This window comes from Neopsephotus bourkii, unplaced genomic scaffold, assembly GCF_033783945.1.
Source record: "Neopsephotus bourkii isolate Nb327-2 ecotype Australia unplaced genomic scaffold, CSIRO-AGI_Nbou_v1 NB_1433, whole genome shotgun sequence".
NCBI classification, from domain to species: domain Eukaryota; kingdom Metazoa; phylum Chordata; class Aves; order Psittaciformes; family Psittacidae; genus Neopsephotus; species Neopsephotus bourkii.
The window spans coordinates 2,259,255-2,279,726 of record NW_026901910.1 but is presented as its reverse complement, the minus strand read 5'-3'; the positions used below and the strand labels follow the sequence as shown (position 1 = coordinate 2,279,726).

General features: G+C 49.1%; 1 protein-coding gene and 1 long non-coding RNA gene across 4 annotated transcripts in view; both read left to right on the top strand.

The window, feature by feature from the left end:
* LOC133220402 (uncharacterized) overlaps nt 1-20,472 on the top strand; it is a 158,598-nt gene that overhangs the window by 116,863 nt on the left and 21,263 nt on the right. The gene's annotated exons all lie outside the window — the stretch shown is intronic.
* The window catches only part of CDON (cell adhesion associated, oncogene regulated), a 51,545-nt gene that overhangs the window by 15,835 nt on the left and 15,238 nt on the right, over nt 1-20,472 (top strand). For all 3 annotated transcript variants that reach the window (XM_061368436.1, XM_061368437.1, XM_061368438.1), the window contains exons 2-13: nt 2,049-2,185; nt 4,860-5,132; nt 6,443-6,589; nt 6,756-6,899; nt 7,302-7,589; nt 8,379-8,648; nt 11,902-12,185; nt 13,867-14,041; nt 15,174-15,302; nt 16,887-17,093; nt 17,786-17,967; nt 20,123-20,228. In XM_061368436.1, coding sequence (XP_061224420.1) covers nt 2,110-2,185; nt 4,860-5,132; nt 6,443-6,589; nt 6,756-6,899; nt 7,302-7,589; nt 8,379-8,648; nt 11,902-12,185; nt 13,867-14,041; nt 15,174-15,302; nt 16,887-17,093; nt 17,786-17,967; nt 20,123-20,228 — 2,281 coding nt within the window. In that variant the 5' untranslated portion in view covers nt 2,049-2,109. The remainder of the gene's footprint in view (nt 1-2,048; nt 2,186-4,859; nt 5,133-6,442; nt 6,590-6,755; nt 6,900-7,301; nt 7,590-8,378; nt 8,649-11,901; nt 12,186-13,866; nt 14,042-15,173; nt 15,303-16,886; nt 17,094-17,785; nt 17,968-20,122; nt 20,229-20,472) is intronic.

The window sequence follows — 20,472 nt, the reverse complement described above, 5'->3', positions numbered from 1 at the left end:
CAAAGGAACCCAGTAGCTCCATGTGCCGGGGTTAAAGTTGACCTCGAATATACGTTTCATTGCTTTTCATAAATAAATAGTGGAGGGAAGATTTGGCAAAAAGCAACATTGCCCCCACCCCTCTTGAGCAAAGTGTTTGATGTTAACAACTTCTCCTGGTGTTTACTCTGTCCCCCGCGCTCGCCGGTGGAGCGGCTCCGCTGGCCTTGAACCGAGCGAGAACTCAAATAAACCAAAGCCTGTTCTGCACAGCTGAGCCCTTCTGCCATCTGCCTCTGACCACAGGATAGCTCGGCAGTGGCTCTTGCAGCCTCCTTGAGCTGTCATTGTGAGCAGGGAGAAGCAGCAGTGAGCAAATAGCTCTCTGAAAGCTGGAGTGATGGGGATGAGCTCTTGGGAGGTTCTTCCCTGTGAGGGTGATGAGGCGCTGGCACAGGGTGCCCAGAGAAGCTGTGGCTGCCCCATCCCTGGCAGTGCTCAAGGCCAGGTTGGACACAGGGGCTTCTAGCAACCTGGTCCAGTGGAAGGTGTCCCTGCCCATGGCAGAGGTTGGAACTGGATGAGCTTTAAGGTCCCTTCCAGCACAAACCATTCCTTCATTCCTTGATTCTTATTGGAGTCTTTTCCCAATGCTTATGTTGCGTATTTTACAGTGATGTCCTGGTGAGAGAATACTGTGATTTTTAAATAAACCTTAGGAATAACTTTGCTGTTGGTATCCTCTGGATACAGCTTCTTGGAAAGCAAATGGCTCTGCCATTCCCATAAACCAGGAACTGTTTCTCTCAAGCATGTGTGTTGTTGCACTTGTTTCTGCATGCTGCCAGTGAACTCCATAGGTCTTGTATGTGCGTTGGATCCATGTTTATGTACGTGTCTGATAGATGAGATGTTTAAAATACATGTTGAGTGTTATCAGCAGTGGAATTGCGTGGTTGGAATGATAAATGAAGTAACTGTGCTAAATGGACCCAAATCTTATCCATCACTGCATTGCGCAAGGAAATAGAAAATCTCAGAGAACAACAGCCCTGGATTAATTGTTATTCTTGGAGGAGAGAGCGTTTGACGGAGACTCTGAGTGTCAGAGACATGCTTTGAGACTCACCCTGTGCAAGTTAGGGGGCTGGTTTCAGGGTTTACTTTGTATTTTCATGACTCATAGAATCATAGAAGCATTGAATCAAACTCATTGAATGGTTTGGGTTGGAAGGGACCTTAAAGCTCCTCCAGTCCCAACGCACTGCCCATGGGCAGGGACACCTTCCACTAGACCAGGTTGCTCCAAGCCCCTTTGTCCAACCTGGCCTTGAACACTGCCAGGGATGGGGCAGCCACAGGTTCTTGGGTTTCATGATTTAGTTTGTCCTTTTTAATGATGAAAGTGAGATCTTATGTTCAAGGTGTGATATGGCCAAGGAAAAGACTGTCCTCTTGTCCGGGCAGCCAGGGAGATGCCCAGCAGTACTGCTTGAGGGTGTAACTGTGGATGGCAGGGGGTTGGAACTGGATGATCCGGTCCTTTCCAACCCTAATCATTCTGTGATTCTATGATTGGTGACCTTTGTGGCTGATGTTGGCCACGGTGTGACTGTCAGCACCCGGGCAGCAGCAGGCAGGTGACCTGTCTCAGGAGGCAGGTTTAGAGCCATTAGGAGTCAATTCATAAGCCCTTGTGAATCAGGCGCAGACTGGTGATAGATGACCCCATGGGTATTGTTTGCAAACAATATTATCTGCAATAGATAAGCTGTTTACTTTGGGCTTCAGCTCCTCTGCGTGGAAAGTAGTGTTAATTTATCAAGTCACTATGCTTGGAGTGGATGCCTCATACCCAGCTGTAGAGAAACCCCTTTATATTAAGAATAGCACTTGGAAACCTCGTGAAGTTCAACTCCTGGCTCATTTTTACAGATGGTTTCTATATTGCAAAGAATATTGGCTGTTTCCTGGTTGGGCTTTTTTTTTGAAACCCCAAACACTTTGTTGTAAGAAAGTTAAAAGACTCAACTCCTGCAACTTACAGTAGACATCTGTTTGTTTTGTAGCTGTTTCGGTGCCTCGTCTTAGTCTGGAGCTTCCTGCTTTCAACTCCTGTAATCTGGCGCTATGCATCCGGATCCTGAGCTCTTCCTGGCACTGCTCTTCATCACTGCCGTGGGCATCGTCTCTGCAGCGAGCTCAGGTAAAGTCTCCTCACCCCAGCTTGGGGGTTTTGGAGGTTGAACCCATACTTTTGGATGAGCAACAGCTTGGAGTGTGATTCAGAGTGGCCAAATTCAATGTGTGTTATTGATAGTCTGCTTTTAAGAAGCATAGAATGGGTTGGAAGGGACCTTGATGCTCATCAAGGGACACCTTCCACTAGAGCAGGTTGCTCCAAGCCCCATCCAGCCTGGCCTTGAGCACTACCGAGGATGGGGCAGTCACAGTGTCTTTGGGCAACCAAAGAAGTTTAAGCACTTAAGCACAGTCTTAGGCTCAATGTATGAACTTGCTTTTCAAAACTTGGCTCCAAACAAGTGTGGGAGACTCCCAGTTACGTAGGCTTGTTCTTTGGGATCTCCATGGACTTAGCTGGACACCAATTCTGCTGCGTACAGCACATCTCGTGGTCCCATGGGGCTGGGAGAGGCTGGAAATGTGCAGGGGGAAAGGGGGAATGAGATCTTTGAAACAGGAACGCTGATGCGTGGCTGCAGTTGGAACAGCTCGTGGGTTAAAAAAAGAAGAGGAATGGTTTTAATTGACACATCTGCTCTGTGTAGTCAGCTTGTCTTAACCTAACCACACAAAAAAGAAGCTTTTACTACTTTTAGCACTTCATAGCCAATCGTTAGGAGCAAATGGGATAAATTTGAGTTTTCAAGCAGTCGGGGCAGATAAATTCCAGCTGCAGGGTCACTGCTACCAGCTTTGACACCGAGCACAAAGTGTTGCTGTCACAAGCAAGGACAGGGCCAGAGGTGAAGGTAACACTGCAGTTTCATAGCAGTTGCACACTGCAAAGGTCACTGCCTTCCTCATCCCTGGAAATGCAAACTGAACTGAGAGGAAAGCCAGTTTTCTAATTACAAGCTAAAAATGGACATCTGGAGCCCCGTGAATGGCTTGGATGCCATTTGTGTGGATTTCATCTTTTCTGTTAAGTGAAGCCACACTTCCATTTCCAGTTTTACTTCATGGCTATGCAGATAGTTTATGGCTCTGTTAAAAATGCAGTTTCTCATCTGAAACTCATAACCAGAGCTGGGGTGGACTGACTTGAGAAGGAAAGCATGAGCTGAGGGCCCCACCTAGGAGAGGACTGTTTCTTCCTTAGATGTCAGTTAATATCCTCTTGACCTGTACTATCTGAAATTCCACAGCTCCTTTACAAACCAGGAATCCTTCTCCTCCCATGTTTCTACCCAAATAGGAGTTACTGGTGTTAATCCCCTTTGCTCCCTTCATACAAAATCTGTAGCTGAGAATTCCATAGAAAACAAATGGAAATGATTCCCAGCGTTTCGTTGGCCAGGAGAGGGAAAAAATTTCCTCCAACAAGCAGGAATTTTCTTCTGGCAAATGAATGGATTCTCAGAACCAAGTTTTGTGGGACTGAACCTTTTATTTATTAGCAGCTTTTTCCTGTTTCTCTTCGTCTTTACTCGGTAAAGATAATGCTGCCCAATTCATCATTGTCCTCCTGATGAAGTCCATGTATCTGGAATTAACAAGAGCCTTTGCTGCTCATCCAGCTTTTTTTTCTGCATCCTGCTATTTTTAATTGGTTCTGCAGACTGGGAGACGGGGCTGCAGAAATACCTGGCAGGCTGCTGCCATTCCTGGGATCAGACGAGTCACGTCCAGGCCTGCTTCACGTGGGACCGATCAGCTTCAGCTGCCTGTCCCTGCGCATTGCTTCAGGTGATGGGTGCTGTGTCACTCCATATAAATCCCATGGGATTGTAGGTTGTGTCCTAGCAAGAGTGATGCCTTTGCCTTGTGCATACCTGGGGGGTGTCTTGTACCCTTCTTGTACACCAAACCTACCTTCCTTTGATCAAATGGGTGCATTCCCAGCAGGTAAAGGGAGGGAATTCTGCCCCTCTGCTGTGCTCTGGGGACACCCCCCCTGCAGTCCTGATCCAGCTCTGGGGCAGCAGCACAAGAGGGACGTGGAGCTGTTGGAGCGAGGCCAGAGGAGGCCACGGAGATGCTGCAAGGGCTGGAGCAGCTCTGCTCTGGAGCCAGGCTGAGAGAGCTGGGCTGGGGCAGCCTGGAGAAGAGAAGGCTCCTGAAGGGGAGACCTTAGAGCAGCTCCAGTGCCTAAAGGGGCTGCAGGAAACCTGGAGAGGGGCTTGGGACAAGGACCTGTAGGAACAGGCCAAGGGGAATGGCTTGAACCTGCCCGAGGGGAGACTGAGCTGAGCTCTTAGGCAGAAGCTGTTCCCTGTGAGGGTGCTGAGGCGCTGGCACAGGGTGCCCAGAGAAGCTGTGGCTGCCCCATCCCTGGCAGTGCTCAAGGCCAGGTTGGACACAGGGGCTTGGAGCAAGCTGCTCCAGTGGAAGGGGTCCCTGCCCATGGCAGGGGGTGGAACTGCATGAGCTTTAAGGTCCCTTCCAGCACAAACCATTCCATGGTTCTGTTTCTGAGTGTTATCCTTTCATGGGGTTTAACTTGTGAAGCTTTCCCTGGTGTTTGAGGGAGAGCAGGAATCTGTTATGAGTTCCTCTTGCAGCAGAAAAGGCAACACTTGCGTTGCTGTAATACACATCATGGTCTTTCCTACCAGTCAACACATCACTAATGTCATGTCCATGCAAAATGCTCTTCCCTAACTGGATTTTTCTATATATATTTTGTTCCCATGCAGATTTAACTCCGTATTTCATTTCCGAACCCTCATCCACTGTCCAGAAGTCCGGTGCCCAAATCCAACTCCGGTGCTCTGCTGAGCCCTCCTCAGCTCTCCTTTCTTGGCTCTTCAATGGGGAGCCTCTGGACAGCGAGGGGGGAGAAGTGGAAATCCAGTCGGGATCTTTGACAATCATCTCCCTCAGCCTGGCAACATCTGGTCTCTATCAGTGCATTGCCAACAGCAGCGTGGGTGCCGTTGTGAGCCGACCTGCCACGATATCTATGGCCAGTAAGTTCATTTTCCTTTGCGTTCCTCACTCCTTGCTGATCATACAGACCTCAGCTGGTTTGTGGGGTTTGAGTTTCCAGTGGAAGCTTCTAAATGAAGTACAAGGTTCTCAAAAGCACCTCCTTGAAAGAGCAGCTGAGCTCCCATGCAGTGTGGGAGAGGTTGGGAGGGATGAGTGGGAATTGTTGCTTGGGAAACAGGTGGAAGCTGCAAGTTTTCCTGTTCCCTTGTAGCATTTTATTTGGTCAAAACTCTCTAGATGTCCCTGGATGGGGACAGCCTTATGTCCTTCTATGCACAACTTCCCTCAGTTCCACTGCTTCTTCTAACCAGTCTTTGGTGCTTGATCTGTAAATTAGTTGATCTTAAAGGACTTCAGAAGAGGAAGGGCACAGTTTTCCACATGGAAAAGAGGATGTGGTGGTGAGAACGGGAGTGTAATGCTCCTCCCTGAGCATGATCTGTCTGCTTGGGATAACGGGGCTGCTGAATCAGGCCTTTGTCGAGCAGGATTTGAGTGATTCCTCTGTGGGGGTACCTCATCTATGGAGCATGTCCAGAATCCCCTGGGGAGGAAGATTTCTTATAAGTGAGAGAAGTGAGTGTTTTGGTAAAGTGCTGACCCATAGCAAGACCCTCTCGAGAGAGCTGTAAGGGTGGCTAACATAGAATAACTTCACAACCTGGAAGATGCTTTGAACTTTAAGGGATTGGAAGAGCAGCTTTCACACTGTTCTCCTCCTTTAGAGATGTTAGCAGCAAATGAGAAGGTGCTGTTAGGTGCTGAGGCTTCCTGCTCGACTCAGGGTTGTGTTAATTATAATCACAGAAAGACAATTCCATGCTTCTTATATTCTTCCTCCTCTTAAACTGTGCTTTTGGAGCCCAGGAGTAGCACTGCAGGCTTTTCAATATCCCTGCTTGCTTTCCCTGGAGCAGTTGAGGGACCTCAGGAACTATCTTTTCCCCTCACTATTCCCATGCAAGAGCTGGCCCTCTCTGTAGTAAGGAAGCCTGTTTCCAGCCTCTGCTGCACTCCTGCATTGGGTTTACCCAGGAGGATGACTTTCCACTTGTCCTTGTTGAATTCCATAAGGTCCTTCTCAGCCCACTTTTCCAGCTTATCCAGGTCTTCCTGCAGGGTGGCTCTCCCTTCTAAAGTGTCCACTGCCTCTCTCACTGTGGGATCATCGGCTCCACCAGAGATGATCAGCTTGAAACCAGCTTTATTTTACACACGAACCCCAGCTCGCTGCCCTTCCCCTTCCCAAGCCATGGCTGCTCACAACCTTCTCCCCATTCCCTCCTAGGTTTAGGTGACTTTGATGGGTCGGTGAAGCCTGTTGTGGTGGCAGAGGAAGGAGGCACAGCTTTCATCGGGTGCAAGCTCCCAGAAAGCCACCCTAAAGCCCAGGTTCGCTTTCAAGTGCGAGGGAAATGGCTGGAGCAATCCAGAGGTGAGATGCTTTGTGCCAAGAGAATCATGCCTGGATTTCTCCTGGATTTTTCCTTCATTTAGATTAGATTGATGTGTCTGACAAGTCACTTAAAAAATAAAGAAATAAAAGGGTTTTAGACACTAATTTAAATGTGATCTTCTTTTCCCCCTCCCTACTTGTTTAGACAACTACCTAATCCTTCCATCCGGAAACCTGCAGATTCTGAATGTATCTTTAGAAGACAAAGGATCCTATAAATGTGCAGTGTACAACCCAGTGACTCATGAGCTCAGAACAGAACTCACTGGACGTAAGCTCGTCGTCACCCGTGAGTATTCAGTTCAGCTTTTGGGATTGATACATCTGCAACTGGATAAATCCCATCCCTAAGGTTTTCGGTGTGGGTCTATCAGCCTAAATACTCACTGGTATCAGCCATCAGGTCATGTAACATCTGTGCTGTGCTATTTGTATGTTCAATTCTTACTTCCCCCTACTGTGAGGTAGCGGCACGGCTGCTTTTCCAATCCCAAGGAGCACTTAGCCCTTGCAAAGGGGATGTTGCTACTGCTTCAGTTACCAAATTGATTTTGGAGCAAGACTTTGGAAGAGAGCGTTACGGAAGGATAAGCAGCGTTATCCGCAAGGATAAGCAGCCCCATGGGGAAAATGTGGCATACTGGAGGATGGGATGGAGAGTGGATGCTAAGGCTCATCTCCTGTCTTCCAGGCTCTTCCTCAGGTGGCTTCCACATACTTCACCCCCTGGCACCCCAGAGCCTGGCAGTGCCCCAGCACAGCGCTCTGACTCTGGAATGTGTCGTCAGTGGATCCCCTCCAGCCTCCATCCGCTGGGTTAAAGAGGGCCAGGCTGTGCTGGGAACAGGCAGGTGGAAGCTGCTGCACTCACATCTGGTGACAGACAGGCTGGAGGCATCCGACTCTGGAAATTACTCCTGCATAGTGGGAAATGAATTTGGAGCAGTGAAATACGTGAACTACTCGCTTACTATACTTGGTAAGAACTAAAGTACAGTCTGTGTCCAGGCAGAGGACGTTTTGTCTCCTTGCTGGCTTTGGCACCTGATTACAAACAGCCCAAAGTTCTTTGTCAACCTAAGCACATCAAAATAAAGAGTGAAGATAGGTTCACAATGACCAGGTCTCACCATGTCTCCCAAGCTAAGATCCATAACTATTTATCTCTTGGAATCCTTCACAGTCTGAAATACTTAACAGGGAGGGATAACAAACTCTGCTGCTCGATTTATTTTCCTGCAGAGTGCCAAGTGTAGATGGGATTCAGTGTCCATAACGTGCCAGAGATCAGCTGTTTCTCTTTTGAGCTGGTGTGTAAGCAAGAAGCTGGCGAGGTGGTAGGTTTGGATGAGGACAAAACCAAAAAGGAAAGAAAGCCATTTGGCTGCAAGGCATTTGTGATCTCCCTTCTCCTTTGTAGCAAGTTTTCCTGTTGTTTGAGGGCTTTGCATCCATGACTGTAAATACTCATTTTTGACGTGTATAAACTCAGCAAGCAGGTTGTTGACACACAAAAAACCCTTTTGTTAAGGGGATGTCATGAAAGAATTGCTTTGAAAATACAGGTGGTTTATTTGCAGTATTAAGCCAAACATGGGACTGTTTGGGATAGAAGGGAGAGAGCCATTAAAGGAAGCAAGTATGTGGGGAAAACATGGGGCTTGCTTGGCCTTTGTATGTGCTTCGTACAAAGGCAGGACTCTTTTGTCAGGACTTAGGCTAAGATCAACATGTGGTGGTTTATGTGGTGGCTTATTTCCCTTTCTAGAACCTGCCTCCATCCCCAAGGGACTGCAAGAGGAAACGGTGGCTGCTGGAGGCACTGTGCACTTCTGGTGTGATGTTGAGGGAAACCCTGCTCCAACCCTCACCTGGTTCCACAATGCAGCTCCCATCCATCCCTCTCCACGACATCTGCCAATGGGAAGCAGCCTGCAGATCCGTGGTGTCACCCAGGAGGATTCTGGCTTGTACCAGTGTGTAGCAGACAACGGGGTTGGATTTGCACAGTCCACCGGTAGACTCCATGTCCAGCCAGGTAGGAGCACTTGCAGCCTTTGAGAACTCACACTAAGCATTTGTGCTTCAGGATTTATTCCTTTTTATTCCACTTCCCCTGCCAGATTCTGTATTGATTTGTTCCTGACCACTGTTAATAGCAGATCTTACACAGAAAGTGCTTTCAGTTGGGTTTTAAGAGATGTGGGTATTTCTGGGGTAAAGCTCATCCAATTCCAACCCCTGCCATGGGCAAGGACACCTTCCACTAGAGCAGCTTGCTCCAAGCCCCTGTGTCCAACCTGGCCTTGAACACTTCCAGGGATGGGGCAGCCACAGCTTCTCAGACACTGGGAGGTTTAATGAAGAGCTGATGCCAGGTAACACTTCCAAAGCACCTGAGTGACTTAAGCAGTGCAGTTCTTTTAGTGGTAGGATTAAGTGGAGCAGCCCAGCCTCACAGCTCATTCCCTGCTGCAGGCACAGAGTCAGAGAGTTTCTTTGGCTGAAAAGATGTCTTTTTTTCCCCCCTTTCCTGCTGGATCTATTCCACAACATGATTCACTGCACACTCCTCAAAGCGGGCAGGGCAACTTCAGCTGCCATCATAGTGAGAAACCACCAAAATGCAAAATGATAGCCTAAGGATCCTCTACCCACAGCCCTTATTTTAAGTCTTTTTTAGACAGCTGGGGTGGCTGCATCCATGGCCGTAGCTGTGTTCGGAGAAGCCTGGAAGCAGCTCCTGGGAATGTGATCTGTTTGCACAATGCAGACGAAAGGCAGTGTGAACCTGGGGCATGCCAGCGGGTTGAAAGATGCTGGTGTGTTTGCACCCAGTGTCGAGAAGCGTGTAGAAGAACAGGCAGAGGGGCTGTAGAATGTGGCAGATGGGGTCATAGGGCTGGGAACAGTTTCTGCAGGAGGAGAGTCTGGAAAGGTGAGCGCTCAAAATGAGGGAAAGACATGATAGTGAGCTGCGAAATACTGCATGTTACAGAGAAGGCGAGATTGGGATGAGCTCTTAAGCACAAGCTCTTCCCTATGAGGATGCTGAGGCGCTGGCACAGGGTGCCCAGAGAAGCTGTGGCTGCCCCATCCCTGGCAGTGTTCAAGGCCAGGTTGGACACGGGGGCTTGGAGCAACCTGGTCCGATGGAAGGTGTCCCTGCCCATGGCAGGGGTTGGAGCTGAAGAGCTTTAAGGTCCCTTCCAGCACAAACCAGTCTGGGACTCTGTTGAAAGCTATGAATACATTCTTTTTTAACACCCGGATTTGGGGCATTCAGTCCTCTGGTTGGACTTTGGGTGCCTTTGGCCTGAGCCAGCATGGTGCCGCTTATGTTCCACAGCGGGGCCAAGAAGGAGGAGTCCCGATGGCAAAGGGGAAAGGGACAGCACAAAAAGCCACTGAAGGCCAAAAAAAGTTGTGTAATGACAAAGCATCAAAAGGAGCCTCATGTGCTGGCTTCTGTGGGTAGCAATTATGCCAGAACTCAGCATCCGCATTGCTCCATGGCAATTGTTACCCAGGGCTTGTTTTCCAAAGCAAAGGAACAACCTCCTTCCCAGTTGCTGACGACTCCCCCCCAGCAGCAATAAACACAGCCCTGACTGCAGGTCTCCTGTCACCAGCTGAAACCACAACTCATTCTCCACGCTCAAGAGCCCGTTTCCCCCGCGCTGGCGGGTGTCAAACCACACTGTGCCCACCCTCAAACCCTCAGGGTCCACCACAGCCCTTCTGCCTCCGCGACCGGCTCCGGCATTTGGTTCCAATATTAACACCCTTTCCCACTGCTCCGCTGACAGTCGTGGATACCCTTTCCCTGGGAGCTGGTTCTGAGGGTGTCTGATGTCTTAAGCAAACTCCATCTGGCTTTAGGGATGTCCTCCCTGCCGTTGTTCCCTCCTTCCTGGCTCTCCCTTTGGTGGCGTTGCTGGATAAATGGGAAGGAACAAGCAAGGAATGCTCACTGTGAGCGTGGCTTCGATTTGAAAAGAGAATTTTCCTCCCCAGCTTTCTTCAAAAGTGGCCAAAAATAGCAGCCACACTTGCTGCTGGTATTTTAATGGAGGTTGGGAGGAATCCGAGTCAGGCAGGCGAATGCTGCCGCCGAGGCTTTACATTACCAAGGAATCTGTTTGTTTTGTAAACCAAGTTCCCTTCATTCCCTTCCCCTTCCAGACCCCGGCACGTAACATAAACCTACACAAATCTGAAAGGCCGGGAAGGGAGAAGAACATCTGGCAGGCCCGGAGCTGCACCACTTCCCAGCCCCTTCTGCTTTAAACACTGACATGTACTCATCCTGGATAATCTCAGTTGTCCAACCTGCCACCCCTTTCCTGCCTGGAATGCTGACAACCCATGCGTCGGCGCAACAGTGCTTTTGGACTCACAAACCCATCCTATTATATATGTATATCATTAGTTTTTCATACCAGGAAAAGTAAATAGGATGGAGGAGGCAGGAGCAGGGTTTCTAGGAATGCCATGGTGTTAAATTCCAGGTTAGATCTGCCTGTAAACTGAGTTTAGTCCCAAACGAAGAGAGCGAGTCGTGCAGCTTTCAAAGCTGATGGAAATTACAGCTGAAACCTCAGAAACGGAGGCAGGAGAATGTCCTCTTGTGTGCACGCCAGCTCGGGCCATGAAGAGTTCCTTGTACAACTGCAGGCATTTAAAATTACTCCGTTTGTGTCACGAGTTTAGGTGTATATTTATTATTTCTTGGCTCTTAACATTCATTGTCCCCCATTGCTCAGAGGTGGGAGTCAAGCCGGGCCTGCAGACGTTGTGTTTCAGGATTTGTCTCCCTGGTCCTCTGAAAACCAAACCCAAACCCATAAGTAAACTAAAAACCACTGTTCTGCCCTGAAAACACAGCCTGGCAGGGTCAGGGCTACGCAGGCACCTCCTGGAGTGGCTCTTTGCAGCAGCGCTTGTTTGGAAATGACACACTTGGAATCATAGAATCATCACTGGTTTGGGTGGAAGGGACCTTAAAGCTCATCCAGTTCCAACCCCTGCCATGGGCAGGGACACCTTCCACTAGAGCAGCTTGCTCCAAGCCCCTGTGTCCAACCTGGCCTTGAGCACTGCCAGGGATGGGGCAGCCACAGCTTCTCTGGGCACCCTGTGCCAGCACCTCAGCACCCTCACAGGGAAGAGCTTCTGCCTAAGTTCCAACCTAAATCCCCCCTGTTTAAGTGTGAAATGATTTACTGTCCCCTCGCTGTGGGGTGAACATGCAGCATCATGAAGATGTAACCGGGCTCCTCCCTTTGCAGCCCCTTTTGAAACTGCCACGGAAGCAGAAGAACCATCTCCTGTGGACATTGCCCAGCGCGATGGTGACCTTGGTGCAGCAACGGCATTCCCAAGCTCGCCTCCAACCAAACTCCCTTTGGATGCAGCTGCAACAGATAAAGGCTGGAGCGGGGCCGCTGCCCCTGAGGCCCCCATCATCCTCAGCCCCCCTCAGACACCAAAGCCGGACACTTACACCCTGGTGTGGCGTGCGGGGCGCGATGGGGGCCTGCCCATCAACGCCTACTTTGTCAAGTACCGCAAGGTAACACCTCCCCACCATGGTGTCCTCCTGGGGCTAGGGTGATCAAGAGCCGGTTTTTGCTGCAATGTTGGGGTTAACAGTGTCAGGGACACGGGTATGGTTGAAGCACATAGGTGGCCAGACAGGCAGCTCCTGTGGAGGTGACTGAATTCATAGGGACACTGTTCTAACAGTTGTAAGTGAGATGTATACAGCAGAGCCCTGGGTTTCAGTCCCTTTAGGTATGATTATGGTCTATGGGGAATGGGGCTGTGGGGTGAGGTTCAAAATCCAGTTCTGTGAGGGAGCAACCTTGAATCTTTCAAGGGAGGTTGAGGTGGGAAGGGAAGCTGTTAGTCTGACATGTCATAGAGTTTGCAGTTCTACCTCCTGAACTCTATTAGAACTTGCCATACCTGAAGGTGAACTAAAACTTCAGAGGCAGGTACTCCTCATGTCCTTGTATTGACAGTAACATCAGTAGCAAGCAATGCCTGTGCCCCTTCTCCCAGGCAAACAGCTCCCTGCATGGCAAGGCTGTTTGGTTTATTTTTCATAAGCTTTTTAATCCTCCACATCCTGATCTTGTCTTAGCCTGGAGGGAACGCTTAGGTTTTTGACCTGTTAGTTCTTGAAACCCCATTGCCAAAGGGTGTTGCTACAATTTCTCATTCAGAGGTGCTTGGTGTGCATGAGCACTGAAAGCTTAGAATGCTTCTTTGACCTTTTTGATGCTTACCCTTCACTCATACCGATGCTTTCCACACTAAATGTGCTCACTCATGCGTTGCTCAGTAGGGAGTTTGCTGTGGGCTTTTTAAGGTGGTGTTTTCTTTGTGCCATCAAATTGTTTTATAGATTTCCCTCTTTTATATATCAAAAATAAGGGAATAAAAGCCTTAAGAGTTGTTACTTCAGAAGAAAATGCTTGAACAAAGCCCTCTGCCATAACCTTTGATAATCCCCAGCGTTCAGATCTGCCTTCGATGTTTTATTAAGGTCTTATATTGTTTAGGAGTTTATTTTTGGTAGAATCTTAGCCTTTTCCATTGGGATTTGGGGTAATGTTCTCTTGCAAAGGTCAAGCATTAAGAGACTACCCCGAATCTCTCGTCTTTCTTCAGTGGAGCTGGTGATTTCACTGGTAAATGAAAAAGTGGGGTTTTACTGAAAAGAAAAGGGAAACATGCATTAATAGAACCCAAATCTTGGTCTCCCGGGTGGCTTCCTCTTTTCCAGCCTCCAAAACTAACAGAGACACACTTTTCATTGCCCACTTTAGCCAATAAACGCCTCAGAGCAGGAAAAGATGGGATAGTTCAGGGAACATCTCCTTTTCATTAGAGTGCTGGGTCCAGCCCTTGGATGTCACACATGCAGCTGAAGGCTCTTGGAGTCTTTAAACATCACTTGGTCTCTTGCTGGTTTTTAGCCATGAGTGAAAATGATCATTTTTTTCCCTCAAAACAAGCGTGTGATTATGTGTGGAGAGGGAGAATCAATGGAGTTTAGTGAAGGCACATGAGGAAAGCGGTTGCGAAAGTGCAGATTTGTTGCAAGAAACAGTTGGAGGCAAACTCAGTAGAGGAAAACCTGCGCGGTTTTGCCAAGGGGCTCTGGGTGTGTGAAAGCTTTGAGGGATTCCATTGGGATCTGTGCCCCTCCCGACTGATGCTGAGCTTTCTCTCCCTGCCCCATGCAGCTGGATGACAGCGCTGGCGTGGCGGGGAGCTGGCACACGGTGCGGGTGCCGGGCAGCGAGAACGAGCTGCGGCTCACGGAGCTGGAGCCCTCCAGCCTCTACGAGGTGCTGATGGTGGCGAGGAGCGCGGCGGGCGAGGGCCAGCCTGCCATGCTGACCTTCCGAACCAGCAAAGGTGGGTGCAGCACCGTGGCCCTGGGTGCTGGGCCTCCCAGGAGCCATTCATTCCAATTCCATCGACTGGGTGTTGTCTGCTAAGCCATGGGCAGAGTGTTCTATGATTTAGTTGCTGAAGGACAGCTAATATAGGTGTATGGCAAACTTACAGCATGACCAGTGCTGTTGGTGAGTAGAAGCTATTAAAAGCTTTGATAATACTATTTTGGGGATGATTATTGGGATTTCTCCACCTCTTGCTTCAAGGAGCTCCGTCAGGGAGCAGCCAGCCCTTGTTCTGCTTTAATCAGAGTATCACAAAAGACACGCTGGGCAGCATCCAGTTTTCACAGAGCAACAAACCTCTTCTGCAGTGAAATCTCTCTGCAGAGCAGGACCCAGCTGGTTTGATAGTTGCGTGCAGACTGCAGCAAGCTGAAGAGCCTTTCTAATCAAAGCAGCCTTTTTCCTCTCCAGCGTGGATGCTGGTGGCTGTACTCTGAAGCATGCAAACAATATTACTGGATACCAGTTTACAAGAACAGGATAACTTAATATTTTCATTAAGAATGTTGTGTATTGGGGAATTCATGATACTGCTACAGGCCAAAAGGCCATCTGCCCAGTGTCCTGGGTAAAGCTGTGGCCAGACACAGCTTCCATCATGTTTTATTGAGCCTCTTTCTCTAGATGTGGATTTCAGTTTGCAGTTTTGGAATCATGGAATGGTTTGGGTTGGAAGCGACCTTAAAGCTCCTGCAGTTCCAATCCCCTGCCATGAGCAGGGACACCTTCCACTAGGCAGGTTGCTCCAAGCCCATCCTTCTTTTCTCCAAGCTGAATAATCCCAACTCTCAGCCTGCCTGGTTTCACCACCTGCTGTGGTTTCCTGATGAGAGTGGGCTTTGAAGCCTGGGCAGGAGCTGCTGGCATCACCCCAAAGTGGTGATGAGCAGTCACTTACCCACAGCACAAGAGGCCCTGGGCTAACAGAGGAAGTCTCCTTTTGCTCCCTTGACTGTTTAGCTTGTGATTTGGATCCAGGGCTTTAGTCCTGCGAGTGGTCTCATGGAATGAGCAGATTGTGAGAGGCAGTGAGCAACGTTTTCTGATCCAGTGCCTGCGCTGACACACTCTGTATCAAATCTTAGAAAGAACATCGTCCTCAAAAAACACCCAGGCTCCATCCCCTCCCGTGGGCATTCCCAAACATCCCCTTGTTCATGAGGGCACAAACACTTTTGGTGTCATCCTGCCAGACCTCTCTCGACACAGTGGAGGTAAGTGAATGGATGGTATGTAATCTGTGTGCTAGAAGTTGTGTTAATGACAGCTCTAGGGGCGTGTATGTCCTCTTCTAGCTCCTGTTTATTCCATAAGGCCCCTTTGATACCTGTATGTTTCCTGTCTGGCCTTCTAGGAGGGAGGTCACATACCTGCTGCGTTTTGTGGTGTTCTGTGTGTCTCCAGAGTCAAATGGGACTAAGTAAAAATTGCCTGATTCCAGGCAGCATTCTAAGCACCTGCCTTGATACCTCAGGTTTCCACAGCACCATGAAGTCACCAAGAAGCAGCACATTTCTTACAGCCTCCAGTGTCTGTGGTGGGGTATTTGAAGCTGTGAGTTCAGCAAATGCGTGCCCTTATCTAGAAAGCATACAGTATTTCCAAGGATGCTGTTACCCATGTGTGTGGCTCTCAAAGACCAAGAGTTTCATGGATAATCCATGTTCTTGCTGCTCACTGACATTGCTTTTTGCTAAATACCCTAGTTTCCTCTTCCACTGTGAAAGAAAGAGGAAAAGGGGAAACAGAGAATAGCTGTGTCAGGCTTTTAAGTTCTCAAAGTGGATTATATCTGTGCTGAATGTTTTTCTGGAGCTTCCCAGGGATGGGCTTGTTTCTGATGGCAGGAAGATAGAACTGCTTGTGATCTTTAGCCTGGTTTCCAGTAAAAACAGCATGTTTATAGTCCTTTTTCTCACACCCCAGCCTTTGAACTCACTGAGCTGATTGAGGCAGATTTAATCAGGAGCTGAGATCTCAGAGGTGACTTGCTATCTAAACTTAAGGGTAAACCCAAAGGTGAATGGAGAGGTTCAAGGAGCTGAGCATCACATGCTTGGGACAGTGCTGAATAGCAGTGGAGCCACACAAGGGGACACCTTTCATGTGCCTGGCTGCCAATGCTCAGCCTGTTCCCAAAGCTCTGGTTGCTGTTCTTTGCTCCCTTCCTCCTCTCATCAGTGACCAGCTCCCTAGTGATGAATACAAGCTGCTTTAGTAAAGCCTTATGGCTCTCATCAGTCATCAGAATGGTTGTAAGCAGATGTACTAACACCACCTCTCTCCCTTCTCTCTGTTTCACTGCTGTCTATAACTTCAAGTGAGTTCAGTAAGTATATGGCTCGTTGCATGCTTTCTTCGCTTTCCCTTCTCATTTCCCCTCCATACAGCTCACCCTAACGTGGATGGGTTGAAGCCATATTGGGGGCTGGGGGAGTTCTGGTGTTTTGATAGGGATAACCATGTTTTTCCTCATCACTTAGCCTTATGTTTCCACTTCCATGTAGAGATGAGTTGGGCAAGTGCAACACCATAGACTGGTTTGGGTTGGAAAGGACTTTAAATATGTCTAGTTCTAACCATCTCATTTTTAATGATTATATGGATAAGCTAGTGAGTGTTTTCTCCTCTTCAGCCGTCTCTTCCAGAAAGAGCAAGGGGAGTAGTTGCTACAGGAGGATTTAAGATCCTCCTTGTTATATTATACCTTAACCATTAGCAATGAGCTTAAATGGTGGCTACAGAAAATGAAGGTAGAGGTGACTCCGATCCTCTGGTAACTGGGTTTCTCATTCCAGTTCCAGAAGCTCCTGACAGGCCCACGATCTCCACAGCATCAGAGTCCTCCGTCTATGTGACGTGGATCCCACGAGCAAATGGGGGCTCCCCCATCACTGCCTTCAAGGTGGAGTACAAGCGCCTGGGCCGGAGCAGCGACTGGCTCGTGGCAGCTGACAACATTTCTCCTTCCAAGCTCTCTGTGGAAGTTCGGAACTTGGAGCCAGGTCTTGCAAATGATCCTTCCTTCACCTCACCTGATGTTGCTGTTGTCTTTGTTAGGGTGCCTGCGATGTTTGGTTGCTTCCTTTTAGCTTCTGCTCGGATTATCCTGTTTCTGGTAGTTAGCTGGGGGTTTTTAATGTGGAATTAGGAGCTCACTGCATGAATTCAAGTTGATTTCTAGCTTTTCAAGTGGAAAAACCCCACCATTATAATTTGATACTTGTTCATGGGGAGAAGAGGGTTGTGTATTTCTGCTATTTTTAGCTTAATTGTCCTTATAGTAAATACTCAGAATGCAGAGAAATGCACTAATGGAAAAACATCTGCCCTGACTTCTGGTGTCCAGCCCTGAAAGCCCAGGGAGAGGATGCAGCAATAGAGGGAATAGATGATGATGATGGTGGGTACCCTTTGAAGCCTCTGCTTGGTGCCCACCAGTTTTCAGTTTAAGACTTATGGATGCATCATCATCCAAAAAGCCTTTGGATTTTTCTCGAGTGACTTTCCCTAATTGCTTTTAGAGGCTGTTTATCTTTCTGATGACCACATTAGTCTGTGGCAACAAGTCCAATGTTCTTTTGTAACTGGCCATTGTGCAGAAAGACTTCCTAATCTGTTTAGTCTCTCTTTGAAGCCTCTTTCTAGTGCTTGTTTTGCTACTACATCATCTTTCTTCCACTTTTTCCCTTAAAAGGAGAGATGTACAGGTTCCGTGTGATTGCAGTGAACAACTATGGGGAGAGCCCACGCAGCGCAGCATCCCGCCCCTACCAAGTAGCCGGGTTTACCAGCCGCTTCTCCAACCGGCCCATCACAGGACCTCACATTGCTTATACCGAAGCCATCAGTGACACTCAGATCATGTTGAAGTGGACGGTAGGTAACACTGTCTCCTGTTCTTCTCACAGTTGTAGGCCAGTTTTTACTGCTGTGGATCTTAAGATTTAAGGACTGGAGCAGATTGCAGAGCAGCAAGTGATGGTTTTCCGCCCTCAGACTCCTAGAAGGGGCTAAGGCACTTCATCTTTGTGTGGTGGGATTGAGTTATAGAATCCCAGACTGGTTTGGGTTGAAGGGACCTTAAAGCTCATCCAGTTCCAACCCCTGCCACAGGCAGGGACCCCTTCCACTGGAGCAGCTTGCTCCAAGCCCCTGTGTCCAACCTGGCCTTGAGCACTGCCAGGGATGGGGCAGCCACAGCTTCTCTGGGCACCCTGTGCCAGCGCCTCAGCACCCTCACAGGGAAGAGCTTCTGCCTAAGAGCTCAGCTCAGTCTCCCCTCGGGCAGGTTCAAGCCATTCCCCTTGGCCTGTCCCTGCAGGCCCTTGTCCCAAGCCCCTCTCCAGGTTTCCTGATCTCCCCTTCAGGATCCTTCTCTTCTCCAGGCTGACCCAGCCCACCACAGCAGAGGGGCAGGATCCCCTCCCTGAGCTGCTTCTCATGCTCCAGGGATGCAGCCCAGCACATGGGGGGCTCTGGGCTGAAGCACACACTGAAGCCAGGTCATGGGGAGCTTCTTCTCATCCAACACCCCCAAGTCCATCTCCTCAGGGCTGCTCTCAGTGAATTGGATAACTCAATGGGCAATATCCCTCTGCAGCTCCTTGCCCCCATTTATGACGCTTTGGAGCCAGCCTCTTGGTTGATCACTGCCCTTTGTGCTGGCTCCCAGCTTCCCCCCTCGCCTTCCCCTTCCAGCTCCCCAGGGATGCTGCAGGCACCTCCTCCGGTTACACCAGATGTGAGCCCAACTGCAGCTCCAGTGAGAGCCTGCAGCCGCCTCAGTCCACCTGCTTTGGCACAGACATACCAAGAGGCACCAGTGGGCTTAACTCTGTCCAAAGCCCTGCTCATGCCAGAGTTGTGCACAAGTTGGCTTCGTTTCCCACTGTTCCTGCTGCTTTTGTCAATCCAGGCTGTGGTGGAAGCGGGAGTTGAGCTGAAAGCCTGCACCCTATAGAGGTTTCATGTGAGAGAAGCGTTTGCCTTTCCCTTCTTACCTCGTCTTCTGTAAACAAGTACTTTAAAGTCCTTACTGAAACCCACAGAAATCCTTTGCTCTTGTTTTGAAATCTAACCCCCAGTATACTTTGGAGGATTTAATGTGTCGAGTTCCCAGTGTTAGTTTGCTCTGCTCGCTCAGCCTGAAGAGATGTTAAGGATAATAAACTTCAAATAACCTCTCGTTCCTCAGGAGGCTGCAGAGCTCAAAGTGAAATATTCTCAAGCTGGATTGGAGAGTGACCTTCACTCTCGCTGAAGTAAAAACAGTCTTAACTTTTCCATTCCCATTAATCACACAGATTCGCAGGCCCTTCATGGTCAAACCCTAATGGAGGGTTTGGACAGGGCTGTGGGAGGAAAGTGTCAGCCCCAGTTCAGCCTCTTGTCCCCTCTGTTTTCAGCTGGGTGGCAGAGCACCCTCCAGCAGCCCCCTGCCATTGGGCTCAGCTTATCTGTGCAGTGGATATTCCTCTTTCCTGTTGTAGCATCTGCACAAACCTCCCCCTGCACAACCCTATTCAAAACCCCACATATTTCAAGCTGATAAGATACTCAGAGATGACAGCTCAACAGGACTTGATTATTTCCTATGACGCCAGGCTGAGAGAGCTGGGTTGGGTCAGCCTCGACAAGAGAAGGCTCCTGAAGGGGAGACCTTAGAGCAGCTCCAGTGCCTAAAGGGGCTGCAGGAAACCTGGAGAGGGGCTTGGGACAAGGGCCTGCAGGGACAGGCCAAGGGGAATGGCTTGAACCTGCCCGAGGGGAGACTGAGCTGAGCTCTTAGGCAGAAGCTCTTCCCTGTGAGGGTGCTGAGGCGCTGGCACAGGGTGCCCAGAGAAGCTGTGGCTGCCCCATCCCTGGCAGTGCTCAAGGCCAGGTTGGACACAGGGGCTTGGAGCACCCTGCTCTAGTGGAAGGGGTCCCTGCCTGTGGCAGGGGTGGAACTGGATGAGTTTTAAGATCCCTTCCAAACTATTCTGTGCTTCTGTTTCTCTTCTCTAACCCAGTCTCTGTAACTCTCTTTCAGTACATAACATCAAGCAACAACAACACACCCATCCAAGGGTTTTATATCTACTATCGCCCTACGGACAGCGACAACGACAGTGACTACAAGAGGGATGTTGTGGAAGGTACTGTGCGATGTACACATGCTGCAGAACACCACTCCATGGGGAAGAGCATCCTGTAGCCATGTTGGCTGTGTTTATATGAAATCTAAACTGCTTTTCCCAAATTGAGTCATTACAGTATATTTCACCCAAGTAGCTGTTTCAACTCCATCACATTGAGTTCTGCCCACACATGAGCTTGTTTCTTTCTTCTGCATGGAAGCTTGAGCACTGAATACTGAGTTTTGGTTTATCTTGTTTTGCT